The sequence below is a fragment of the Carcharodon carcharias genome, chromosome 25 (assembly GCF_017639515.1).
Source record: "Carcharodon carcharias isolate sCarCar2 chromosome 25, sCarCar2.pri, whole genome shotgun sequence".
Taxonomy (NCBI): domain Eukaryota; kingdom Metazoa; phylum Chordata; class Chondrichthyes; order Lamniformes; family Lamnidae; genus Carcharodon; species Carcharodon carcharias.
In genome coordinates, this window is record NC_054491.1 from 47,622,357 (window position 1) to 47,649,828 (window position 27,472).

The following is a 27,472-nucleotide window of genomic DNA, read 5'->3' on the forward strand; positions in this document are numbered from 1 at the left end:
TACAACAAAGCAAAGATTGACTGGGATAAATGTAATGCAGATGGTTGAAGTGGGGAAATGCTTGACAGAATTTTTCCAAGACCCCTTCCTAGATCGCAAATTTGTCTGATAAGTAAAGAAGCTTTGCTTGATTAAGTTGTTAGAAATAACTGATGCAAGTAGGAGAACAATTGAGAGAGCAGCTGTAACAAAGTTACATTCAATGGAAAAGTAGAAAAGGATAATGAATAATTAATGGTAAGAGTACTGGACTGGAAAAAGGCAAAGTTCAGTGAGATAGGAAAGGATCTGGCACAGATTAACTAGGCAGAAAATTCAGCAAATGGGTTAATGCATCAGTGCTGAGAATCTTCAAATCTGAAATGGATAGAGTGCAAAGTAGCTACATTACTGTATTGCACAGAGCTGCATAGCTAAATAGAAAAATTAAAACTAAACTGAAACTTAAAATGGAGGAATATACTAAAGCCAAAGCTGGCAGTACAGGAGATAATGATGAGTAACAAAATATGTGTAGAGGGGAGGTTAAAAAGATGGTCGGGAGGACAAATTGAGAATATGAAAAATAGCTAGAACAAGATATAAAAGGCAACACTAAGGACTTGCAAAGCAAATTTTAAGGGTAAAACAAGAAGTAGGCCTGCTCAGAGAGAACAGAATCGTGGAGAATGAAGATATGGTAGAGAATGAACAAATATTTTGTCAGGTGAAAGTGAGAATGTGGATGTATCGAGGAGGAGGCTGGAAGAGGACATAAAAGGTGGGTTTATGGAAACAAATTTTGAGTTTAATGGGTATTACTTGTTTTTGAATAAGGGTTTGAAGCGCAGTTGTTGATGCTGACATGTGCTGATAATTTGGAAACTCGGCTATATAAATAGAAAATATGTTATTTTACCCTTGTCTACATTTAATTGCATTTTGGAAAAAAATAAGAACAAGGATTTTCAGTCAAAGATTGTGGGACTTTGCTGTATAAAAATTGATTACTGTGTTTGATTAGGTCACAGTGCCTGCTCTCATTAATTGTGGAGAGCTTTGGGACATCCTGACAATAAGAAGCTCTATATAAATGAAACCTTTTATTTCTGATACTGTCTTAAGTGAGACCATGCTTAGAGTATTGTGAAGTTTAATGAAGTATGCACAGATAAAGAAATGAGAGCACTGGGACAAATTTAAGAGTGGGTCTGAATCATTGAGTTGGCAACTGAAACTGAAGGAGTTCAATCTGTTCTTTGTACGAACATACAAGTTAGGAGCAGGAGTAGGCCACTCGGCCCCTCAAGCCTGCCCCGCCGTAAGATTATGGTTGATCTAATTGGAACCTCAATCCCACATTCTTGCCTACCCCCAATACCCTTTCAGCCCCTTATTATCAAGAATCTGTATACCTCTGCCTTAAAAATGTTCAAAAACTCTGCTCCCACAGCCTTTTGAGGACGAGCATCCCAAAGACTTGTGACGCTTTAAGAAAAATTCTCCTTATCTCTATCTTAAAAGGGAGACACCTAATTTTTAAACAGGGGTCTTAGTTCTAGATTCTTCCACAGGAGGAAACATCTTCTCCGCATCCACCCTGCCAAGACCCCTCAGGATCTTATATATTTCAATCAAGTCGCCTCTTACTCTTCTAATCTCCAGCGGATACGAACCTAGCCTGTCCAGCCTTTTCTCATAAGACATCCCACCCACTCCTGGTATTCGTCTGGTAAACCTTCTCTGAACTGTTTCTAATGCATTTACATTCTTCTTTAAATAAGACCAATACTGTACTCCAGATGTGATCTCACCAATGCAAGTGAAGCATAACCTCCCTACTTTTGTATTCAAGTCCCCTATTTTTGTATTCAAGTCCCCCCTCAATAAATGATAATATTCTATTAGCTTTCCTGGTTACTTGCTGTATCTGCATACTGGCCTTTGTGATTCATGGACTTGGACACCCAAATCCCCCTGCACCTGAGAGCTCTGCAATCCCCCACCATTTAGATAATATGCTTTTTGATTTTTCCTGTGGAGAAAGAAAACTGGGGTTAGGGGTGGACATTGAGATGCCAAGTTTTAAATGCACTGAACAGAAGACAACATTTATAAAATTAAGATGGTGCCAATGAAACTCAAAAATTTCAGCACCATCCAAGACAATGCATTCTGCTTGCTTGGCATGCAATCCACCACCTTCCCTATAACACTGATGATTGCATTGTGTAATGTGTGCAGGGTGCACTGGAGCTGACCAAGAATTTTTTGACAATACCTCCCAAACCCGTGACCACTACCTAGAAGTACAAGGGCAGGGTGCATTACCTGCAGCTGCCTCTCCAAATCACCCATCATCCTGAGTTGGACATATATCGCTATTCCTTAGTCATAATCCTGGAACTTCCAACTAACAGCATTGTGGGAGGACCTTTACCACATGGACTGCAGGAGTTCAAGAAGGTGGCTCATTAGCACCACCTTTTGCAGGGCAATTGAGGATAGACAATGAATTCTGACTTGCTGGCGATGCCCACATCCTGGGAGTTTTTCTTTAAAAGGACAAGCTAAGATAATTTTTGTGGAGTAAACTAATAACTAGCAATTGCTAGAAGACTCATTAAGAAGTGGAATCTTGATCTGGATTGACACAACTAGGAAGAGATGAACTTTATTCCTTTTGAATGTTAATCTCTATAATAGGCTGAAATGAATGGGCTCAAATGATCTTTTTCTCACATTCCTTATGCTCCTCTTATCCTTCATTTCCGCTCATCTTTGTTCTTTCTCATCTTTTGAGCATGCTGATTATCCTCCAATTTCCAGTACTACTTTGAGGTTATTAGCTCTGTGTTTTGATTTCAGGCATCTAATAATGTCATTCCTATCTTGTGTGCAAAATAAGCATGTTAGTGCTTTGAATTGAAGTCTTTGAGTAGAAAACATTTAAGTTTTCTTTTGTTAAAATGCCCAGACCATTGAGAAAGCATCAAAGGTGCCATCGCTGTGTGAGGTCACTTTGCTACATTTCTTTTCTATCAGTGAAGGAGAATAATGTTGCTAAAAGTTCCAGTTACCTATTTTGTTTTAATCCCTGTAACTCAGTCACTTCTCTTTTTAAAGTAGGAAGGTCACCTGATCCAAATGGGATTCATGCGAGGTAACCTGTGGAAGTTAGGGTGGAAATTTCAGAGGCTCTGGCCTTTTGCAATTCTTCTTGGATGTGGGAGTAGTGCCAGAGGACTGGAAGATTATAAATGTTACACCCTTATTTAAGAAAGCGAAAGGAATGAACCTCTCCAGTCAGCCGAATGTCAGTGGTGGGGATTCTTTTAGAGACCATGATCAGGACAAAATTAGTTGCCACTTGGACAAGTATGGACTGATAAATGAAAGTGAGAATGGATTTGTTAAAGGCAAAATATATTTGACTAACTTGAACGAATTTGTATCTGCACTTGTAAAGGTGTGTTTGACAAAACACCACATAATAGATTTGTTATCAAAATTAAAGCCCAGTGATAGCATGGCTACAAAATTGGCTAAGAGACAGAAAGCAGATCGCAGTGGTGAATGATTTTTATTCAGAGTGGATGGAGGTTATGGAGTGGCGCTCCCTACGTGTCACGATTAGTATCGCTGCTTCTTGTCATATATTTTAATGATCTGGACTTGGGCATAGATGAGAATTTCAAAATTTGTAGCTGACGCAGAACTCAAATGTAGTAAGCAATGATGAATATAGTATGATTTCAAAAGGACGTAGATCATTGAAATGTGCAGAAACATATTAGGTGAAATTCAGTGCAGAAAAGTGAGGTGATGCATTTTGGTAAATGGTACAGTTTTAAAGTAGTTGCTGGAACATAGTGAAGTAGAAGTGTTTGTACACAAATATTTCAAGGTGGCAGGAGATGTTGAGAAGGCTGTTTTTTTAAAAAACATATGGGGTGTTTAGTTTCTTTAAGAGAGGCAGAGGACAAAAGCAAGCAAGTTATGCCAAATCTTTATGAAACACTGGTTAGGCCCTAATTGAAGTATGGTGTGAAATTCTGGACACTACATTTTAGGAAGGAAGGCAAAACATTTTGAGATCACATAGATTTTCAGTTTCAAATTGTGCTCAGTTTATTAACAAGGAAATGTTACAGCAGCTTCAGGAGAGCAGCAGATGTGTAGTTAAAAATGGAAGTTCAAAATTTGCTGTCTAAGATGTGCAGCTCTACCGTCAGCATCATGAAAATGATATCTCACTGTCTGACTCACCATTGGCATGCACTTAATGGTGTGACATTGTTATGTTTACAAAGATGGCTTTGGCCCTCCATTCATCATGACATTACTGCAGCTACAGATCTGCAATATCACACATCATCCACCTTTGATGGCCTTGTTCCTATTAAAGTTATTAGTCTCTCTTAACTGATCCATTCTCCAGTATATCCATCAACTTTGCTGCTTTAAGACTAAAACATGCAGATTTGACCATGTATGCTGACAATTGGCTTAACCATCCATTGCCAGATCTGGTTGGTCCACACACAGGCCCTGCTCTCCTTTGCTAAAACTGCTCACTATTCAAATATCATCCTGGATTATGAAGATAATCCCTGGTTTTGCTTCACCACAAGCCTCTGTCTTAAACCCACCCTCCTGTACTTCCAATACCCTTCCCTCCACTAACAAGTGAGAAAAGCTTATGGATTTTTTGAGTCAAACATTGAGATTGTCTATTCAACTGCCTCAGTTGCTTCCCTCCCTTCTACTTGTCGATGGGGCCAAACGTCTAAGGATTTGCACTGCCGTAGCCCTAACCCTGATCTCGCATCATTTTCTGGATTCTGTTCCATCTCTTGCCATGTTATCTCCGAGTTCATCTTGTTCATAAGACCCACTTCCTGCTTTCTTGACCCTATTCCCACTAAACTGTTGTCCACCCAACTTCCCTTCTTGGAAGCCGTGTTAGCTGATATTAACAGTTATCTCTTGTCAGGTGCTGTCCTCCTTGCCATCAAATCTGCCATCTTCACTGCTCTGAAAAAATTCACTCCTCTGTCATTGCTAACTACCAGACCACCAATCTCACTTTCCTCTCCCAAGTCCTTGCCTCCCAAATATGAGCCGATATCTTTCTCTCTCTTTCACACTTGAGTGCCTGCAATCAAGTTTCTGCCCTGCGACAGTACTGAAATGGCCTTCTTCAAAGTCACAGATTATTTTGGTGTTATTCTATCCCTCCTCGCCCTGAAACTATCTGCAAACTTCAATACACTTTACCATCCATCTTTTTAAATACAGCAATGTTGCAGCATTAAGTGCATGTCAATGGTGAGTCAGACAGTGAGATGTCATTTTCATGAAGCAAGCGGAAGAGCTTCACATCTTAGACAGCAAATTTTGAACTTCCATTCTTAACCACACATCTATCCTTCTCCTGAAGCTGCTGTACCATTTGCTTGTTAATAAAATGAGCACAATTAGCACCGTTACTTTGACAGCAAATTCTGGCCCATTGTTTTTTCTGACAGGTCTACTGTTAACTCAACAGACAAACCTTTACATCAACATCCTTTTCATTCTTATTGATAATTCTAATGCTTCAATATCAGCTGACTGAGGCATGCCATAGTTTGCTAGCTTCCGGTTTGTTCTTTTTCCTTTGATATTCTGAAATCGCTGACTCATGTTGACCCATGTATGTTGGCAGCCTTGCAGTGATGTGTCTAGTTAACTATTGTTTTTATTCATTCATGGGATGAGGGCTTTTCTGGCTGGGCCAGCATTTATTGCCCATTCCTAGTTGCCCTTGAGAAGGTGGTGGTGAGCTGCCTTCTTGAACCACTGGAGTACAAGTGGTGTAGGTACACCCACAGTGCTGTTAGGGAGTTCCAGGATTTCGACTCAGCAACAGTGAAGGAATGGCGATATATTTCTAAGTCAGGATGGTGAGTGACTTAGATGGAAGCTTCCTGGTGGTGGTGTTCCCATCTATCTGCTGTCCTCGTCCTTCTAGGTGGTAGTGGTCGTGCGCTTGGAAGGTGCTTTCGAAGGCCCCTTGGTGAATTCCTGCAGTGCATCTTTTAGATGGTACACACTTCTGGCTGAAGATTGTTGCAAATGCTTCAGGCTTGTCTTTTGCTCTGTTGTTCTGGGCTCTCCCATCACTGAGGATGGGGATGTTTGTGGAGCCTTCTCCTCCAGTGAGTTGTCTCAGTGTCCACCACCATTCACGACTGGATGTGGCAGGACTCCAGAGCTTAGATCTGAGCTGTTGGTTGTGGGATCAGTTAGCTCTTCTATCACTTGCTGCTTATGCTGTTTGGCTCGCAAGTTATCCTGTGTTATAACTTCTCCAGGTGGACACCTAATTTTTAGGTATGCCTGGTGCTGCTCCTGGCATGCCCTCCTGCACTCTTCATTGAACCAGGGTGATCCCCTGGCTTGATGGTAATGGGGATATGCTGGGCCAGGAGGTTACACATTGTGTTCGAGTACAATTCTGCTGCTGCTGATGGCCCACAGTGCCTCATGACCTTGAGTTGCTAGATCTGTTCGAAATGTTTTCCATTTAGCGCGGTATTAGTGCCAAACAACACAATGGAGGGTATCCTCAATGTGAAGATGGGACTTTGTCTCCACAAGGGCTATGTGATGCTCACTCCTACAGGTATTGTCATGGACAGATGCATCTGTGGCAGGCAGTTTGGTGAGGATGAGGTCATGTTTTTCCCTCTTGTTGGTTCTCTCACCAACTTCCACAGACCCAGTCTAGCAGCTATGTCCTTTAGGACTCAGCCAGCTCGGTAAGTAGTGGTGCTATCAAGCCACTGTTGGTGATGGACATTGAAGTCCTCCACCCGGAGTACGTTCTGTGCCCTTGCCACCCTCAGTGCTTCCTCCAAGTGGTGCTCAACATGGACGAGTATTGATTCATCAGCTCAGTGAGGGCGGTACGTGGTAATCAGCAGGAGGTTTCCTTGCCCATGTTTGATCTGATGCTATGAGACATCTTGGGTCCTGGAGTCAATGATGAGGACCCTGAGGGCATCTCCTTCCTGACTGTGTACCACTGTGCCGCCACCTCTGCTGGGTCTGTCCTGCCGGTGGGACAGGACATACCCAGGGATGGTGATCTTACATTAGCTGTAAGATATGATTCCATGAGGATGACTATGTCAGGCTGTTGCTTGACTAGTCTGTGAGACAGCTCTCCCAATCTTGGCACTCGCTCCCAGATGTTAGTAAGGGGGACTTTGCAGGGTCGACACGGCTGAGTTTGCAGTTGTAATTTCCGGTGCCTAGGTCGATACCGGGTGGTCCGTCCAGTTTCGTTCCTTTTTGGGGGCTTTGTAGTGGTTTGATACAACATGTGAGTGTTGGAGCTGTTCAACCATGACACCAGTTGCAGATTGCAAAATCTTGTCCTGTCATTGAAATTCCCAGTGATGGCAAAAAACAAGTTATCTTACTTATCAACAATAGCTTGTATTTGTATAGCGTAAAATGTTCCAATGTGCTTCACAGGAGCATTTTGAAACAAAATATGACACCAGTCCACAAAATGAGATATTTAATCATATGGCCAAAAGCTTGGTCTCAGCTGGCTTTAAGGGGAAAGTGAGGTAGAGAGACGGGAGGGTGCAGGGAGGGAATTCCAGAGCTTCCTAGAATACCTGTGACATAAAGTTTGACCCTTGGTCAGATTGAACCTCTCTGGGCAATCCATTCCTCATGAAAAATTGAATTATCCCTTCAAATATTATCTTTGCAGTAACCTTTCTTAAGGGAATGGCCTCTGGGAACCTCGTAGATGAATCCATGATCGTTAAAAGATATTGATACCCATTTTTAGGTAAGGGTCCCACACAATCCACTGTAATCCTACCAAATTGTTCATCGAAAATTGGTATTGGGATCAAGGGAGCTTGATTGATGGTTGGGGTTTTCGAACCATTTGACATGTGTGACATGACCTGCAGAATTCAACTACATCCTATGCAATCCCCGCCAGTAAAAGTACTTCATTATTTTAACATGAGTCTTTCTTATTCCTAAATGACCTGCCATCGGAATCTCATGAAGCAATCCTTAAAATCTCCCCGCAATAACCAGGAGTTACAAGAATTTGATGGACTATGGTCCATTCCTCATCCGCTGGCCTTTGAAGAGATTTCCATTTTCTCACTATTATCCTATTTTTTAGCTAATAACATGCAGGAACCTTTTCTGATTAATTCCTGCAAACTAGGATCTACGCTCGTTTTCAGTTGAAGATCGACTAAATAAGTCAGCCACGTTCTTTTCAAGGTGTTTATCCTCATCAACTTCCCAAAAAAGTCCTGGCTTACCGAACACCTGACTTATCCTCCTTTTCAGTTGATTTTGCTTCATTCTTGCCTCGCCTGATGAGAGACTTCAATATTACGCAATGTGGGAACAATCTAGATGTTCCTCTTGTAAAATCTGTTTCTCTCACTTCAGTTCGTTTTCTAGAAACTCTTGGAGGTATTAATGCCATATCACCTGCCAAATAATTCCCCAATAAAAAAATCTACTCCCTCAATAGGCAAACTGGAAACAACTCCTGCAGCAACAACTCGGTGTATTAAGTCACTTTGTAAACTTCACTTTTTATGAAGGAATAGGTTCATACTTTGCTTCGCCAGACTATCTGGAACGCAGATCAACCAGCATCAATGACTGATCTGATCCAGGATTTCTCAAATATTAATTTATTTACTTATTTTGTCAGAGGAGTAAGGGAAATCTTCTCTCTCAGAAGCAAAACCTTTATAACCTTCAGTAACCTGACTCACTTCATCAATATTTAAGGAAGAATCTCCCTGACTAGCATGAGCAATTACATCCACCACTGTACTAGGTTCTGAGGGAACACTTTGCAGCTGTACTATAGCTGTGGTTTTATCACTTTTTTTCAACTGATGCAGTCTTTTTTGAAGCCTCCATAGACATCCCTCTACTGCAACCCCAACTAGTTTTCCTTAAGCTGCCAGCAATTCTCTTTTACGTTGCCCGGCTTACGACAATTAAAACATACGGATTTCTTTACATCACTTTTATCTTCAATATTATCAGCCTTACTCATCATAACAGTCTTAGTCTTCCCCTTAAAGCCAGAATCTTGTCCAAATTTATGATTACTCCAGCTTCCTTTTGGGCTCATAAATGGAGATTTAATGCTCCCCCGCTGTCTGTGTGAGTTATCACATCCATCGGCTAAAACCTGGAGCTTCTCTTATTTTAGCAACTTGCTAGTCCTCCAATTGATCACTAATAGCGACTAGATTGTTGTTCCTAATTCCTTCCAGGATCATGACTCTCTGACATTTTCAAATGCCTCATCTAATTTCATTGAATGATACCTCCAGTCCCATAACATTTCTTTCTTGCGTATTCCACAAATGTTTGGTTCGTGTTTATTTCCTGACAGTCCAAAATACTAATTGATATTCCTCGGGAGCCAGCTCATCTACCTTAAATACCACATTTTTAACTGTCCCTCAATCTACAGATGGTAGTATAGAACTGGAGTACTGCTGAAAAAAGAGACATTCTATCAAGACTTCTTGTCTTGCACTCATCAGGATAGCTCGCAAGAATTTTCCAACAGTAATGGGGGAAACAACAGCTCGTACTGCATGAGAAGAGAGTGCTGATTGACTGGCAAGTGAACTCTGGTGGATAACACACCCTGTAGAAGGCAGCATGGAATAATTAACTGTCCAGCTTTGTTCAAATTCAAACTGATCAGGTTGACTCTGATTAGTCAGATTGACTGTTCCATGATCTTTTTCTAATTGAAAAAAGCGCAATGGGTGGACACGTTCCTTTTGTCTGCAAAAGACAGGGCCCTGTGTGTGAATATATGGAGCTTCTAGCATGTGTAAATGAGCCATACTGCAAGCCTGACTGACAATCTTAAATTGGTTTTCAAGGTAATTCTTAGCACAATCAAGATTGTTTAGCAGGTATTGTCCAATCATGGAATCACATCTAATGTTGGACACTACGTTTCGAGTTTTGCAAGTGCAGGCTGGTTGGGTACGATCAGTAGTTTGCCTGTTGCAAACAGCCGAAGGAAATAGTCATTCCATGGTTTATTCCCCAGGGCAGTGTCTTGACCAACCAGAGTTGACCTTCCTAGTTTGAATTTGGCCAAAGCTGAGAAGTTAATTGTTCCATGCTGCACTCTCCATGGCAATGCCTTCACAGATCAGAATCCACTTGCGAACCAATCAGCACTCTCTGCTCATGCTGTATGAATTGTTGTTTTTCCGTTAATGTTGGAAAATCCTTACAAGTTGTCCTGATGAGTGCAAGATGAAAAGCTTTGATAGCATGTCTTTTTTTCTCAGCAACAACTTGAAAATTGCTTTTCTGAAAGAGCTGAATAAACTTTCATTGGTTTTCCTACCAGAACATTTTACAACAACAAAGTCCATGTCTCCTTGGGCCACTGTAACTGTGTAGCAACCTTCTCAAATGAGAAAATATCTTTCATTCCTGTCTTCGGTTAAATTTATGCACTAAGCGAACATTCTTTGCGAAAACAAACTCGGAGTTGGATTCGAACCACTGTCTGAACCACCAGTTCTTCATTCACCATGTGAACAAAGCATTCCTTTTTTTCAGTTCACACTGTCTGACTTATTTCTCTCCCTGAAACTCTCTGTCTCTGTCCTCTGTTGCTGCCTTTTCTCCCTGGAGTTCAATTTCAAGTTTTTAATTTCTATTTGTTGTGCTCTTTTACTTCTCTTTCAAGTTCATTTTTTTTCATTTCTTTTCCTCTCTTTAGAGTTTATTTTTTTTCTCCATTTCTCTTTTCTCTCTCTTTTCTTTCAGCTTTTCTCTACCTCTTTCAAATTCCAGCTGCTTCATCTGCAACTGAATCCTAGCTATCTCAGGCTGCAATTTATCTAACAACAACAACTTGAAATTCCAAATGCTGTGCTGCTGCATCAAATTATTTTTTTATCCGCTGCTTTTATCTCTAACTTCAGCTTTACTAATTCTATTAACCCAACATTTGGTAATTGTTGCAACTCACTCAAGGGCAAATCTTCCCTCTCCAGAAAAGTCTTAGCAATTGACAAAGCCATCCTGCTGTTCATTTAATATAGTAAAATATAGCAAATATCCCAGCATACCCGTCACACTCTGTAAATTCATGATCCTGCTAGAATACCCAATTGTTATGACCTTGGTAGAGTACAGTCACGTTTTCATTTTTTTTGTCGGCGATCGGAAAACCCAGGTATTAACTAAAATTATGAAGCCATGAAGTCCGTGAGAATTTTACTACACAAAAATCAAAAAGCACGAAAACTAATAACTACATTCTATTTTAAATAGTCAGTTATGTAAAGTTATTCCAAGTACGGTGAACAAAATTACTTTTCCTCTAAATCAAACTTCTTATCTCAAATTTCTTTCTACACCCATTTGACTTACCCAAAACTCAAGTCAGATATTTATCAGAAATTGGAAGTTTAACCACTTGGCCTGAATGCTGTTTCAAGGATTCATATAAGGGTTGACATTTCTTGGGCTTTGCGTTTACTTCTGGCAAGATTGTCCCTTCAAATCCCTCCAACCGCTCCACAGTTGTAGACTTGCCATTCAACATAGGCGTCACTGGTGTCTTAAGCATAGCCTCCTCCGGTCATAACTCTCCTGGGTCTAATGTTAACTCTGGAGCCTTGTATCTAAAACCTCTCTCTTCTCTCTTGGCTATCCTGATGTGCTTTGAATGAAGTTGGTGAGGGGCAGTGTGCAGATGAAGAATAAGGGAAGGGGACAAGAATAGATCCTTGAGGGACTCCAGAGATGGCAGTGTGGGAACAGGAAGAGAACGATGGTTGTGTTACTGGGCCAGTAATCCAAAAGCTTGACCTGCAGAGGGATCTGCGTGTCCTGGTGCATGAATCAGAAAAGGTTAGTGTGCAGTTACAGCAAGTAATTAGGAAAGCTAATAGAATGTTATCATTTATTGTGAAAGGAGTTGAATATAAAAGTGGGGAGGTTATGCTTCAGTTATACAGGCATTGGTAATTCCACATCTGGAGTACTGTGTACAGTATCCATCTCCTTATTTAAGGAAGGATGTAAGTGCATTGGGAGCAGTTCAGAAAAGGTTTAGTAAACTGATAACTGGAATGGAAGAGTTGTCTTATGAACAAAGCTTGTACAAGCTAGGTTTTTATCTGCTAGAGTTTAGAAGAATAAGAGGCGTTAAGACCCTGAGGGGTCTTGACAGGGTGGAGTGGAAAGGATGTTTCCTCTTGTGGGACAATCTGGATCTAGAGGATCACTGTTTAAAAGTAAGGGGTCGCTCATTTAAGACAGAGATGAGAAGAAATTTTCCTCTGAGGGTCATGAGTCTTTGGAACTCTCTTCCTCCAAATGCAGAGTGAAGCAAAGTCTTTGAACAGTTTTAAGTCAGAGGTAGATAGATTCTTGAGAAACATTGGGGTAGCTGGGAATGTGGAGTCTGGGTTAACATCAGATCAGCCATGATCTTATTGAATGGCGGAGAAGACTCGAGGGGCTGAGTGGCCTACTCCAGCTAATTCGTATGTTTGTATGACCTAATGACCCAGACACATGAATTTAAATCCCGTCATGGCAACGAGGGAATTGAAATTCAGTTAATAAATCTGCGGTAAAAAGCTAGCCTCAGTAATGGTGTGTGTGTAAATGGGTGGGGATGGTCTCTGTGGATCGGAGTGTGGGTGGGGTATGCGTGTGAGTAGGGTTGTTTGTGCATGGGATTGAGTATGGGTGCTGAGTAAGGGTGTGTGGAGGGGCGTATGATGGAGCGGGTAAGGAGGAACTCTGGTTGCTTATGGCGTTTCGTATTTGTCCATAGTACCATTTCATTCACTTAAACATTAATAACCAGGAAATTGTGATGTATTTTATGCTATGGCTACTTTTAAGACTGGTCATTCTATATGCAAATCTCATATATGTGAATATTTGGTGGTCTTACCCCCAAGTCTTTATGAACAGTCTTGCAAATGTTGTAAATATTCATATTACTGATGGGTGCAAAGGGCTGTCAATATTTGGTGAGATTATAGAAGTACGCTAAAGCATTCCAATTGCTGGCTTTTGCCATTCAGTACAGTAGAATAAGTTGTATACATAGTTAAAAACATCAACTGGGAAGTAAAATACTGTGGATGCTGCTAATCTGAAATAAAAGCAGAAAATGCTGGCAATATTTAGCAGGTTATGTCAGCATCTGTGGAGAGAGAAACACAATTAACATTTCAGGTCTGTGACCTTCCGTCAGAACTGGGAAATCCCATCGGAGAGAAGAGCAGATCTTCAAGGAAGGTGTTTCCCAGAAGGTCTGCTCTTCTCTCTGGGGTTCCCCACCTATGGTGAAGGGTCACACAGACCTGAAAAGTTAACCTTGTTGCTCTTTCCACGAATGTTGGCATAACCCGCTGAATATTGCCAGCATTTTCTGTTTTTAATTTTAAAAACATCAAATCTGCTCCATGTGAAGAAATGTCTTGAAATTAGGCCATACACTGAAATATTGAATCCTCCTTTGTTGAGGACTGCCCACTCTGCCTGGCACTTGCTCCAAGGAGGTTTATTTAACGTGTGTTGGACAGTTTCAGCTATGCTCATATTTGCTGTAATTGTGTTGCTTTTTTTTTTCCAGCAGGATTGCACTGTTTCAATATGCCTGTTGTAAACATGTGAAGGCAGCAAATGGCTTTCTGAAGCTGTTGCTGCATGAGACTCCCCAGGGCTTCAGGCATGGAGTCTAAGACTGAGGATCCTCCTGTCTGGGGTGCACCATCCGAGCAGGATCAGCCGCCTGCCCAGGTGAGTGGAGACTATCTGATCTTTCCTCATTGAGATGGGAATCACTTGATATATCTGGTACTTGATCTCTGATCTGTTGGTTAAGCAGATTTTTCTGCTCTATAATGAATGCCCACCAAAACTGGGAAGCACTTTGGGCATTCAGATTGCAAATTGGAGATGTGGGGAACACACAGGAGGGAGAACTAAGAGACATGAAAGATGGGATGGATGGAATGAGGAAAGGAAGGGAGGGATGGAGTAAGGAAAGGAAGGGAGGGATGGATGGATGGAATGAGCAAAGGGAGGTTTATAAAGGCAGAATATATCACTTGTTTTTCTTCCAAAATCTGAAGTGGCCAGGTTCAAATGTTGCCTCCTGTTACACTGCCAGCAGTTATGTATTTACTGCAGCTCCTAGCTAATGGTCAGGGCCTCATTCGTTTTAATAACTAGCTACATTAAGTTCTGTTTTGTAATGTTTGCAATTCCAGAATTTAATCTGGTGTTTTGGACTTTCTTTGATGATAGGAAGATATGTTGGAACTCTGGTGATTTATTTTGAGAGAGCACATAACATGTGTGCTTATTATTTGAGCTCTGGTTCTGCAGTGTCCTATGCAACAGGCCCCGGTACAGTATCAAAATAAAATGCTCCATATACATTGAATGAATACAGCTCAACATAAGGCCATTCAGCCTGTGATGCCTGTGCAAGCTCTTTGTTCGAGCCATCTAATTAATATCATTCCCCTGCTCTTTCCCCACAAGTTTCCCTTGAAGTTTTTACCCAATTCTTTTTTGAATGTTGCTATTGGATCTACTTCTACTGCCCTTTCAGGATGTGATTCAAGATCACAACAACTCACTGTGTAAAAAGGTTAAAAAAAAAGTTCATTTATATCCCCAATTTACCCACACAGTATCATGAAGCCAGAAAGAAAACTGAAATCAGACAACTCTTAATTAGTAATTAATTGTCCTAAATTTTCTCTGCATTTGATATCTCTAATCCTTGGAAAACATTGACGAGGCCACGCATTGATTTATGCTTTGACCATTTGCTGTAAGTTAAACAAAAATGAATACATTAAGTCAGAATCTTCTGCTACGAATGAATAGCAGCAAAGAATAGAAGGATAACTGGTGGATTATCACCTTAAAAGGCACATGGAAGTAGGATATTGAGAAACTTGTTCTGCCATTCAAGTATAAATTTGCTAATCTGTATCTTAATTCGGTTCTGTCACCCTTAATACTCTTGCACGACAAAAAAAATCTCATCAGTCTCAATTCTGACACTTCCTATAGACCTATTTGAGCAACTTTTTGAGAGTGAGGATTCCTTTTGTGAAGGGGTGACCTCATCCCTGAACAGCCAAGTTCTAAATTTGTTATGCCCCATTCCCAGGCTTTATGACCTGAGGCATTGCCCTCTCTATCCACCCAGTGCATCCCCAAATCTTCAATAGTGTTCAATCTGTCTCAAATTCCACAGTAATTTAAGTTGTTGAGTTGAATCCAGGTGCCTGGGTATGTTTAATATTTATCTCCTAATTTTGAAAAATACTAGAGCAGTTAAACAGAGGAAACTGGTGGTATAAAGGCCTTTCATTTCCGTGACTGATATCAATTATAGCTCAATCTTCTCTCTGGTGGCTGTAAGTGTGCTATTTGAAAGATGTCTGAGCAATTCTAATGACTGTGACCCCAGAGTAAAGCGTACTCTTAATTAGCGCTAATCTACAATCTTAATCAGGTTCTAGAATGACAAAAAAAAAGGACTGGATTATTGTCACATTGATGCAGCTGGCATGGAGTTCAGACACATCATTGACTGAGTACGGACAAACCCAGGGCACCTAACTTTGAAGTGATCGATGCAGACAATGAAATTTGAAACTGCAGTGTTCTATTCACCAGCACTGATATCTCTACTTTGATAAGTTTAAAAAAACCGACCTGAAAAGAACAATGTTTGGAATAACTATATTGCTGGAAAATAGCTTCTAACAAGAATTAACTGCTATGATCTGTTGCTGTGATTGATTTGGTAGTTATTTCAATTGTTGAACAACTTCACTTTGTAACAAGAGCTGCCTGTGCCCTGTATCTCTCTCTTTTCTTTTGTTGACTGCATATCAAACCTCCACAACTGGCCAGAGATGTGGAGACTAAATGGCAATGTCAGGAGCGTGGTAGCATGTAAATGTGCCTACTCGGGTGAATTCTGGATGCCATTCCAAAGAGGGGTTATAGTGAATGGAGATTCTACTTCTACAGAAGGGTGCACATTGAACTCGTCTTCCTTCATCTGCTTCTGCCTACGTCAGCCTCCTCTTTGGGAATGTTATCAGGTGCAGAGGGCATGTATAGAATGGGGGAAAATAAGAGACAAATCTAGGTGTTAAAAACTGGACTTGCAGAATCAGCTAGCCAACAGCTTCATGGTTTTAACAGCCCTCTTAGCAAGATCTAGAAAACATATCAAAGGACCTTGCCTTGTTTTCTTCTTTCTGTCCTTTGCCTGATGATATGCGAAGGAGCTCTGCTCGCTGCTGGTGCTGCTCCCAGCAGGGTTCATGGTGAGCTGTTGGGGGTTTTGTTGGGGAGGGTGCTTCTCTTCTGTTTTAGGGAGCCAGTGAGGAATTGGTTTTGATGTGAGATCTGAGAGTGAGCGGGTTTAGGTGGGTGATGATCTAGGGTTTTTCTGTTTGTTTCTTCTGATACCCCACATGTTCTTGACCATATGTATTATGCTCCTAGGTACATTTTGTTCCAGAGAGCAATACAGTTGCTCAGATTGTTTACACAGATGAACAGGATCGACCGTCACAGCAAGTGGTTTACACAGCAGATGGAACATCCTACACATCTGTGGATGGGGCAGAACATACCCTGGTGTACATTCACCAAACTGATGGAGCACAGGTAAATGGTTGTTTCAGGCACTCGGTTTGTGTGGCAATTGAGCTACTGACAGTTCGTTTTTTTGGGGGCCTTTGAAGGGAAACTAGTCCACGCCACCATTTGCAACAAGGTAGATGATTTGAAGGCACAAAGAGAGATAAATGGGTATGATTTAATTGCCATTTCAGAGACATGGTTACAGGGTGACCAAGACTGGGAACTGAATATTCAAGGCTATTCGTCATTTAGGAAGGATGGGCAAAAACGAAAAGGAGGTGGGTAGCATTGTTAATAAGGGGCGAGATCGTACATTAGTGAGAAGAATCTTAGTTTGAAGGATCAAGATGTGGAATCCGTTTGGGTGAAGCTAAGAAATAGCAAGGGGCAGCAAACATTGGTGGGAATTGTTTATAAGCCACCAAACTGTAGTGGTAATGTTGGGTACAGTATAAGTCAGGGAAGTAGAGCTACATGTAACATGGATAATACAGTAATGGGCGACTTCAATTTATATAGACCTAATCAGCACTAATGCTGTACAGGACGAATTCCTGGAGTGTGTACAAGGTAGGTTTCCGGAGCTATACATTGAAGAACCAACTAGGGAAAGATCCAACAGGGAAGAGGAATCAACGGTGGCTAACAAAAGAAGTTAAAGATTACATTCGATCAAAGGAAGTGGCTTATAAAGTTGCCAAAAAAAGTGGTAAGCCTGAAGATTGGGAGCAATTTAGAATTCAGGAAAAGAGGACCAAGAAACTGATAAAGGAAGGGAAAAGAGAATGTGAATGCAAGCTATTGAGAAACACAAAGGCGGACTATAAAAGGTTTTTTAGGCATGTGAAAAGGAAAAGATTCACAAGGACAAATGTTGGGTCCATTATAGGTGGAGTCAGGAGAACTTAGAATGGAGAATAGAGAAATGGCAGAGAAACTCAACAATTACTTTGTGTCTATCTTCGGAGGAAGATGCAGAAAATCTCCCAGAAATACTAGGGAGGCAAGGGACTTAAGAGAATGAGGAACAGAAAGGAATTAATATTAATAAAGAGGGTAGTATTCAAAAAAATTAATTGGATTGAAGGTTGATAAATCCCCTGGACAAGATGAGTTAAGTTACAGTGTTGAAGGAGATGGCTATAGAGACTGTGGATGCATTGGTGGTTATCTTTTAAAATTCTATAGATTCTGGAAAGGTTCCTGCAGATTGGAAAGTAGCAAATGTAACCCCACTATTTAAAAAGGGAGGGAGAGAGAAAACGGGGAACTACAGGCCTGTTTGATGTCAGTAGTAGAGAAAATGTTAGAATCTACTATAAAGGATGTGATAACTGGATACTTAGAAAATAATGATATGATTGGGAAGAGAGTCAACATGGATTTGTGAAAGGGAAATCGTGTTTGACAAACTGTTTGGTGTTTTCTGAGGATGTTATTTGTAGCATAGATAAAGAAGAACCAGTGGATGTGGTGTATTTGGATTTTCAGAAAGCTTTTGATAAGGTCCCACACAGGAGGTTAGTAAAAAAAAAAAATAATGCACATGGGATTAAATTTGAGGTCTACAGCTTATCACCTGCCTTTGAATCTCCTGATGTGGCTGGGAGTAAGAGTCCTGATAATGTTCTTGTGAAGTGCCTTGGCTGTTTTACTATATTATTGCATTTTATAATACATATCATAATACATAAATCTTGCAACCCGCCTTTCTGCTGAGGAATGAATGAGTGCAGCTTTTTTGAGGGCTAAGGGACCATGTAACATGCATTAATTGGTATCTTTAAGATCGGGAACTGTACTATTTAATGCCATCTGTTTCTTAAGGCTGTTTTCACAGATCAGTCCCAGGTAGCGTACATCCAACAGGACGCAGCTACCCAGCAGGTAAGAAGGCAAAAGAGCAGAATTCAACTCTGATCTGTGCAGTACACTCTGTGTTAAATGATGTGAGATATACTTGCTGTGATGGAATAGTAATTAGTATATTAGCAGAAGCAGATGGAGGGTTCCCTGTGCACCTTATAGTAATATAATCTAGTGGAGGGCTCTCTGGACTGTGTTATGACCATGTGAAGAGGGGTAAAAATAATTCCCCTTTTCTACCACTCTTGATCTGACCATGATAGGGTTTTTCATTTAGAGAGGATGTGCTTTGCCATATTGCAGGAGTCCCACGATATATGCTTTCAGAATATAAAGAATTAGCCAGACAGGTTTTCTGAATTTAAACAAAGAGCAAGGCAAGTTTATTGATATCACTTTGAATTTATAAAAAAACTAGGTATTTTGCAACCACCATTCATATGTCTCACACATTCCCTGGGCCCACGCGCACACTCAAGTACAGATATTGTGTTAATAGGTTAACTTAAAGATTTTTTATAGCTAATGAAGAAGATAAAACAAAGGATTATACAGTTAACTGTCCTTTGGCTGGTCTCAATTTGGTGATTTCATGTTGTGGCCATTTTGTTCAGTTGCAAGGAGGAGATATCCATGTTTTATTCTCAAAATTTCTGAGTTTGTAATAGATTTTTCTTCTCAGGATGGTTATTTTGCAAATCCTGGCAAAACACTTTAGAGAGAGGAAGAGAGCTTCTTTGCAGCCTTTCAGTACAGCATTCTAATCTCTGGCTTGGTAAATGGCTCTGAAAGTCTTGCTGGCTATATATTCCAGAGGAATTTGATGAATCCATGTCTGCTGTAGCCATTGGTTTTTTTTGAACAGGCAATTGCATTTTGATGTCTCGTCAGGATAGTGTGCAAGGAGATAGGGTCTTTCATGCTCCCCATGGCGGCTAGCTGTGGGTTTGTTCCTTTTTCATTCCACTTGAGTGGAGTGCAAGTTGTATATAGTGGCTGACTGGCAGTTCTCCATTCTCATAATAGGCTTACAGTGTATTGTTTTTTAAAGTCCAACTGCAGAAAGAAGAATTAGAAACTGTACCTTTTTCTTTTAAAAAGCGCATCATTATTAACAACCGTATGTCAGGACAGGCTGGAGTGGAGGGCCCCCTTTCAATTTCCTCAAGAAATTAAGGGCAAAAGTCAGGCGAAGGCTATCAAACCAAAGGTTGCTTCTCTGGTTCCCCATTCCATCTACCTGCAGTTTAAAAGCCCTGAAGCTAGTGTGCACCCAGCAGCATGTGGAAATTGTTTTAGCCATTAATTACTGTTAACATGTAGTCAATCTTTAGTATTTTATTTAAATTTACTTGCCTGTCTTAATTTAATGTAATATTCTAGATATACATAGAGTTATATAGCAAGTGCTTCAGAGAATCAGACCATTCAGCACAGCTATAGAACGGTATAGCACAGAAAGAAGCCATTTCGCCCAGTTGTGACTATGCCTAGCCTTGGGTAGATTCAACCCCAACTTCTCCAATCATCCATGTGACTGAAGTCCCTCATCCCTGAACCCTTCTAGTAAATCTATTCTGCATGCTCTAAGGCCTTGACTTCCTTCCTGAAGTTTTGTGCCAGGACTTGAATACCTACTCATGATGTATGAGGTTTAACAAAACTTCCTTGCTTTTGTACTCTATTTCTCTATTAGTGAATCCAAGAGCCCCAATGCTTTCTTATTCTGTTATACCAATGAAAAGAGATTTACGTATGAAGACTCCCTCCCCAACCCCCATTTCTTACATATCTTCCACATTGTACTGTTTAGCTTATATTGCTTCTAATTTTTCCGACCAAAATGGATCACTTCACCGCATTGAATCTCATCTGCTATGCCTTCCCACTTCACCAATCCGTCCTCATAAAAAGCAAAATACTGCAGGTGCTGGAAATCTAAAAGAAAAACAAAGAGCTGGGAATACTCAGATCTGGTAGCATATTTGGGAAGAGAAACAGCATCTGTAGGAAGAAAAACATAGTTAACTTTTCAGGTTGGTGACTTTATCAGAATAAATGAAACAGAACAAACATCATTCAGCATAGGGTTGTTTTTGGAGCCTGCTCCTCTGGTTAGCTCACCACCATTCACAACTGGTGAAATTCATTGGGAAAATGTTGGAATCCATTATTAAGGAATTAGTAACAGGATGTTTAGAAAATCATAATCATAATATAAACAAGCAAAGTTAACATGGTTTTATGAAAGCAGAATTGTGTTTGACAAATTTATTAGAATTCATTGAGGAAGTAACAATCAGGGTGGATAATGGGAAACCAGTAAATGTAATGTATTTGGATTTCCAAACCGCATTCAATAAGGTGCCACGTTTAAGATCACTACACAAGATATGGGCTCGTGGAGTTGGGTATAATATATTGGCATGGACAGAGGATTGGTTGTTGAACTGGAAACAGATTTGGGATAAATGAGCAATTTTCAGGAGTGCCACAGGGATCAGTGCTGGAGCCTCAATTATTTATGATCTATATTCAAGAGAATAGAAACGCATAGTATTATTTAAATGGAGAAAGAATGCAGTGGTATAGAGGAATCCGAGTGTCCTTGTACAGGAATCACAAAGTTAGCATGCAGGTACAGCAAGTAAATTAGGAGGCAAATTAAATGTTGGCCTTTAACGCAAGGAGGATGGAGCATAAAAGTAGGGAAGGCTTGTAACAACTGTTCAGGGCGTTGGTGAGACCAGAACTAGAGTATTGTGTATAGATTGTCATATTCAAGGAAGGATTTATTTGCATTGGAGGCAGTTCAGAGAAGGTTCACTAGGCTGATTCCTGAGATGAAGGGGCTGTCTTATGAGGAAAGGTTGAATAAGATTGGCCTATACTAATTGGAGTTCAGAAGAATGAGGTGATCTTATTGAAAGACATACAATTCTAAGGGGGCTTGATAGGATGCTGAGAGGATGTTTCCCCTCATAGGGAATCTAGAACTAGGGGCACAGTTTCAAAATAAGAGGTCACCCATTTAAGACATGAGGATTTTTTTTTTCCCCTCAAGAGGGTCGTTAGTCTGTGGAATTCTCTTCCCCAGTGAGCATTGGAGGCTGGGTCAGTGAATATATTCAAGGTTGAAATAGACAGATTTTTGATCCACAAGGGAGTCAGCAGTTCTTGGTGGCGTGGGCAGGAAAGCGGAGTTAAAGAGCCACAATCAGAACCGTGATTATGGTATTGAATGGTGGAGCAGATTCAAGGGACCAAATGTCCTAATCCTGCTTCTATTCCTTGTGTCTTTGATATGGTAGAACTGGGGCGCTTTGATCTGATCCATTGAATGTGGGATCGCTTAATTCTGCCTAAAGCATGGTGCTTCTGCTGTTTAGTATCCATGTCGTCCTGCATTGTTGCTTCACTGGGTTTTTTGTTCTTTGACGGGATGAGGGTTGCTGGCAAAGCCGGTATTTGTTGCCCATTTCGAATTGTCCTAGAGAAGATGGTGGTTAGCAACCTTCCTGAACTAGTGTAGCCCATGTGCTACTGTCCCTTTCATTCCATGAGCTCTAACTTTGTTGACACTTGATCAAATGTCTTTTGGAAGTCCAGGTAGACCACAACGATGGTGTTACTCTAATCCATCCTCTGTTATCTCATCAAAAATCTCATGCAAGTTAGTTAAACATGATTTGCCCTTAACAGTTCTTTGCTGGCTATCCTGAATTGATTCACATTTATCCAACTGACAAGTTTATCTCAAATTTATCATTTCTAAAAGTTTTCACATCATTGAGGTTAAACTGATTTGCCTGAAGTTGCTTGATTTATCCTTACACCCTTCAGGATGAGGTCTCTTGTTTTTCTTGGTACATATCAACAAGTTAGAGTGTAGGGGGAATGATTAAGAAATTTGCAGACATGACAAAAATGGCTATGTGCTTGATGATGAGGAAGAAAGAGGTAGATTGCAGTAAGATATCAATTTGCTGGTCAGAAGGGCAAATAAGTGACAAATAGAAGTCAGCAAAAGTTTGAGGTAGTGCATTTAGGGATGGTAAGAAATCTAAGGGTAGATTTGCATATTAATAGATCCTTGAAGGTAGTAAAGTGGGGAGGTGATGGCGTAGTGGTATTGTCACTGTACTGGTAATGCTCTGTGGATCAGTGTTCAAATCCCACCACAGAATTTGAATTCAATCAAAAATCTGGAATTAAAAGTCTGATGATGACCATGAAACCATTGTCGATTGTCATAAAAACCCATCTGGTTCACTAATGCTTTTTCAGGAAGGAAATCTGCCATCTTTACTTGGTCTGGTCCACATGTGACTCCAGGTCCACAACAATGTGCTTGACTCTTGAATGCCCTCTCAAGTGGCCTAGCAAGCCAGTCAGTTATATCAAACCGCTAAAAACGATGAAACCGGACAGACCACCCAGCATTGACCTAGGCACCAGAAAGGACAATGGCAAATTCTGCCCTGATGACCCTGCAAAACCCTCCTTTGTAACTCCTCCTTTGCTCTGAAGAAGGGTTATACAGACTTTTTCTTTCTCCATGGATGCGGTCAGACCTTCTGTGTTTTTCCAGCATTTTCTGTTTTTATTTCCTCCTTTGTAACATCTTGGGGTTTGTGCCAAAATTGGGAGAGCTGTCTTAGACTAGTCAAGCAACAGCCTGACAGTCATCCTCATGGAATCATAACTTAAGATAATGTCCAGGCACCACCATCACCATCCCTGGGTATGTTCTATCCCACCGGAAGGACCGACCCAGTAGAGGTGGTGGCAGAGTGTTCGGGAGGGAGTGTCCCTGGGAGTCCTCAACAAACGACTCCAGACCCCATGAATTCTCATGGCATCAAGTCAAACATGGGTAAGGAAACCTCCCGATTACCACGTACCACCTTCCCTCAGCTGATGAATCAGTGCTCCTCCATGTTGAACACCAGATGAAGGAAGCACTGAAGGTGTCAAGGGCATAGAATATACTCCAGATGGGGGACTTCAGTGTCCATCACTAAGAGTGGCTCAGTAGTACCACTACTGACTGAACTGGCTGAGTTCTGAATGACATAGCTGCTAGGCTGAGTCTGCGGCAGGTGGTGAGGGAACCAACAAGAGGGAAAAACATACTTGACCTCATCCTCACCTGCCCGCCGCACTTGCATCTGTCCATGACAATATCAAGAGGAGTGACCATTGCACAGTCCTTGTTTAGACGAAGTCCCGTCTTCACATTGAGGATACCCTTGACTGTGTTGTTTGGCACTACCACCATGTTGAATGGGATTTTGAACAGATTTAGAACTCAATATTGAGCATCCACGAGACTGAGCCATCAACAGCAGCTGAATTGTACTCAACCACAATTTTTAACCTCATGGCCTGGCATACTCCCTACAGTACCATTACCACCAAACCTGAGGATCAACCCTGGTTCAATGAGGTGTGCAGGAGGACATGCCAGGAACAACAGGCACACCTAAAAATGAGGTGTCAACCTAGTGAAGCTACAACACAGGACTACTTGCGAGCCAAAAACAGCATAAGCAGCAACTGATAGACAAAGCTAAGCGATCCCACAACTAACAGATCAGATCTAAGCTCTGAAGCCCTGCCACATCCAATCATGATTGGTGCTGGACAATGAAAGAACTCACTGGAGGAGGCAGCTCTGCAAATATCCCCATCCTCAATGATGGGGGAGCCCAGCACATCGGTGCAAAAGATAAGGCTGAAGCATTTGCAACAACCTCCAGCCAGAAGTGCCGAGTAGATCATCCATCTCTACCTCCTCCAGAGGTCTCCAGCATCTCAGGTGCCAGTCTTCAGCCATTTTAATTCACTCCATGTGATAAAGGACGTGAAGGCACTGGATTTTATCTTTTTCTGATCTCACCCCTCCAGGCATAAGCCTTGCTGGGGTGGCCGGTTTTCTTGGGCAGCCTAGATGTTGGGCAGGACCCCACCCTGGGCTAAGGTGACCACTCCCCAGCAGCTTGTTGAGCTACTTGTTGTGGATGGCAAGCTGCGGGTGGCGGGAGATGATGAGGGTCTTGTCCCAGGCTGTGTTGCCGGCCAACTCGAGGATCTTGGCCATCAGGTACTCAAGGACAGCGGCCAGGTAGACGGGGGCTCCAGCCCCAACACGCTCGGCACAATGACCCTTGCGCAATAGCCAGCGGATACGACCGAGGGGGAACTGGAGGCCGGCTCTGGAGGAGCGAGTCTTGGCCTTGGCGCTCCCTTTGCCTCTGGTTCTACCGCAACCAGATAGATTGCTCCCTCAGCAATCTTTTCCAACTGATAGCCAGAGAATCTTAAGGCACTGCTGGATACTTCAAAAGCTATGGGACCTGACAAAATCTCAGCAACAGTACTGAAGTCTTAAGCCTTGTGCTCCAGAACTTGCTGTACCCCTAGCCAAGCAGTTCCAGTACAGCTACAACATTGGCATCTACCCGGCTATGTGGAAAATTGCCCAGGTATGTCCTGTACACAAAGCAGGACAAATTCAACACAGCCAATTTCCATCCCATCAGTATAGACTGATCATCAATAAAATAATGGAAGGGATCAAGTGGCACTTGCTTAGCAGTAACCTGCTCACTGATGCTCGGTTTGGTTTTCACCATGGTCACTAAGCTCCTGACCTCATTACAGCCTTGGTTCAAACAGGGACAAAAGAGCTGAACTCCTGAGGTGAGGTGAGTGACTGTCCTTGACATTAAGGCAGCATTTGACCGACTATGGCGTCAAGGGGAGGCAATGGTCTACTGGTATTGTCTCTGGACTAGTAGTAATCTAGAGACCCAGGGTGATGCTCTGAGCTCGCCCTGGGTTCAAATCCTGCCACAGCAGATGGCGGAATTTAAATCTGGAATTAAGAGTCTAATGTCACTAATGTCCTTTTGGGAAGGAAATCTGCCGTCCTTACCTGGTCTGGCCTACATGCGACTCCAGATCAACAGCAATGTGCTTGACTCTTTAATGCCCTCTGAACTAGGCCTGACCAGTGATGCCCACATCCCATAAACAAAATTGGGGTCATTGGGAAACCTGTCATACCTAGCACAAAGGAAGATGGTTGTAGTTGTTGGAGGTCAGTCATCTCAGTTCCAGGACATCACTGCAGGAGTTCCTCAGGATAGTGTCTTCAGTTGCTTCATCAATGACCTTCCTTCCATCATAAGGTCAGAAGTGGGGATTGCACAATGATAACCATTTGTGGCGACTAATAGTGAAGTAGCAAGACATGGACAATATCCAGGCTTGGGTTGACAAGTGGCAAGTAACATTTGTGCGACACAAGTGTCAGGCAATGACTCTCACGAACAAGAGAGAATCTAACCATCTCCCCTTGACATTCAGTGGCATTACCATTGCCAAATTCCCCAGCATCAACATCCATTAACCAGAAACTCAACTGGACTAGCCATATAAATACTGTGGTTACAAGAGCAGGTCTGAGGCTAGGAATCCTGCGATGAGTTACTCACCTCGAGACTCACCAAAGCCTGTCCACCATCTACAAGGCACAAGTCAAGTGATGGAACACTCCCTATTTGCCTTGTTGAGTGCAGCTTCTACAAAACTCAAGAAGCTTGACACCGTCCAGGACAAAGCAGCCGGCTTGATAGGCATTCCATCCACAAACATTCCTCCCTTCCACCACCGACGCACAGTAGCAGCACCTACCAGATGCACTGCCGCAACTCACCAAGGCTCCTTAGACAGCACCTTTCAAACCACCAAGAAGGACAAGGGCAGCAAACACATGGGAACACCACCACCTGGAAGTTCCCCTCCAAGCCACTCACCATCCTGACTTGGAACGCTGACTTCACTGTTGCTGGTTCAAAATTCTGAAACTCCCTCCCTAACAACCCTATGGATGTACCTATACCAGAGGGACTGCAGCAGTGCAAGGCGGCAACTCACCACCACCACAAGGGCAATTACAGATGGGCAATAAATGTTGGCCTAGCCAGTGATGCCCACATCCCATGAATGAATAAAAAAAGTAGAGCAGATAGATAATGTAGTTAAAGGCATATGGGATACTTTCCTTTATTTGTTAAGTTATAGGATATAAGAGTGGGACAGTTCAGCTAGGATTGGATAAAACTAGACCATGGCTAGAGTACTGTATATAGTACAAAAACAGAATTACCTGGAAAAACTCAGCAGGTCTGGCAGCATCGGCGGAGAAGAAAAGAGTTGACGTTTCGAGTCCTCATGACCCTTCGACAGAACTTGAGTTCGAGTCCAGGAAAGAGCTGAAATATAAGCTGGTTTAAGGTGTGTGTGTGGGGGGCGGAGAGATAGAGAGACAGAGAGGTGGGGGGGGGGGGTGTGGTTGTAGCGACAAACAAGCAGTGATAGAAGCAGATCATCAAAAGATGTCAACAACAATAGTACAATAGAACACATAGGTGTTAAAATTAAAGTTGGTGATATTATCTAAACGAATGTGCTAATTAAGAATGGATGGTAGGGCACTCAAGGTATAGCTCTAGTGGGTTTTTTTTTTCCAGGTAATTCTGTTTTTGTTTTGGATTTCCAGCATCCGCAGTTTTTTTGTTTTTATCTACTGTATATAGTTCTGGTCATCTCATTCCAAAGATGATATCATTGCACTGGAGAAGGTATAGAGAAGATTTACAAGGATGTTACAAGAAATGTACAATTTTAACTTTAAGGAAAGACTGAAGAGGCTGTGGTTTGGAACAGAGGTGGTGGGGGAGATTTATTTCAGGTGTATAAAATGACAAGGGACCTGAATAGAGTGGATTAGAAGGACATATTTTCCTTAGTGGAGAGGTCAATAACCAGAGGGCATAGATTGAAAGTCATTGGAAGAAGGATT

At 41.7% G+C, this 27,472-nt stretch overlaps 1 protein-coding gene across 2 annotated transcripts in view; it reads left to right on the forward strand.

Moving 5' to 3' along the window:
- prdm10 (PR domain containing 10) overlaps positions 1-27,472 on the forward strand; it is a 196,123-nt gene that overhangs the window by 10,991 nt on the left and 157,660 nt on the right. The window contains exons 2-4 of one of the 2 annotated variants that reach the window (XM_041174207.1): positions 13,682-13,848; positions 16,594-16,758; positions 18,562-18,621. In XM_041174207.1, the coding sequence (XP_041030141.1) occupies positions 13,756-13,848; positions 16,594-16,758; positions 18,562-18,621 (318 nt within the window). In that variant the 5' untranslated portion in view covers positions 13,682-13,755. The remainder of the gene's footprint in view (positions 1-13,681; positions 13,849-16,593; positions 16,759-18,561; positions 18,622-27,472) is intronic. The other variant, XM_041174205.1, reaches the window with a different exon arrangement.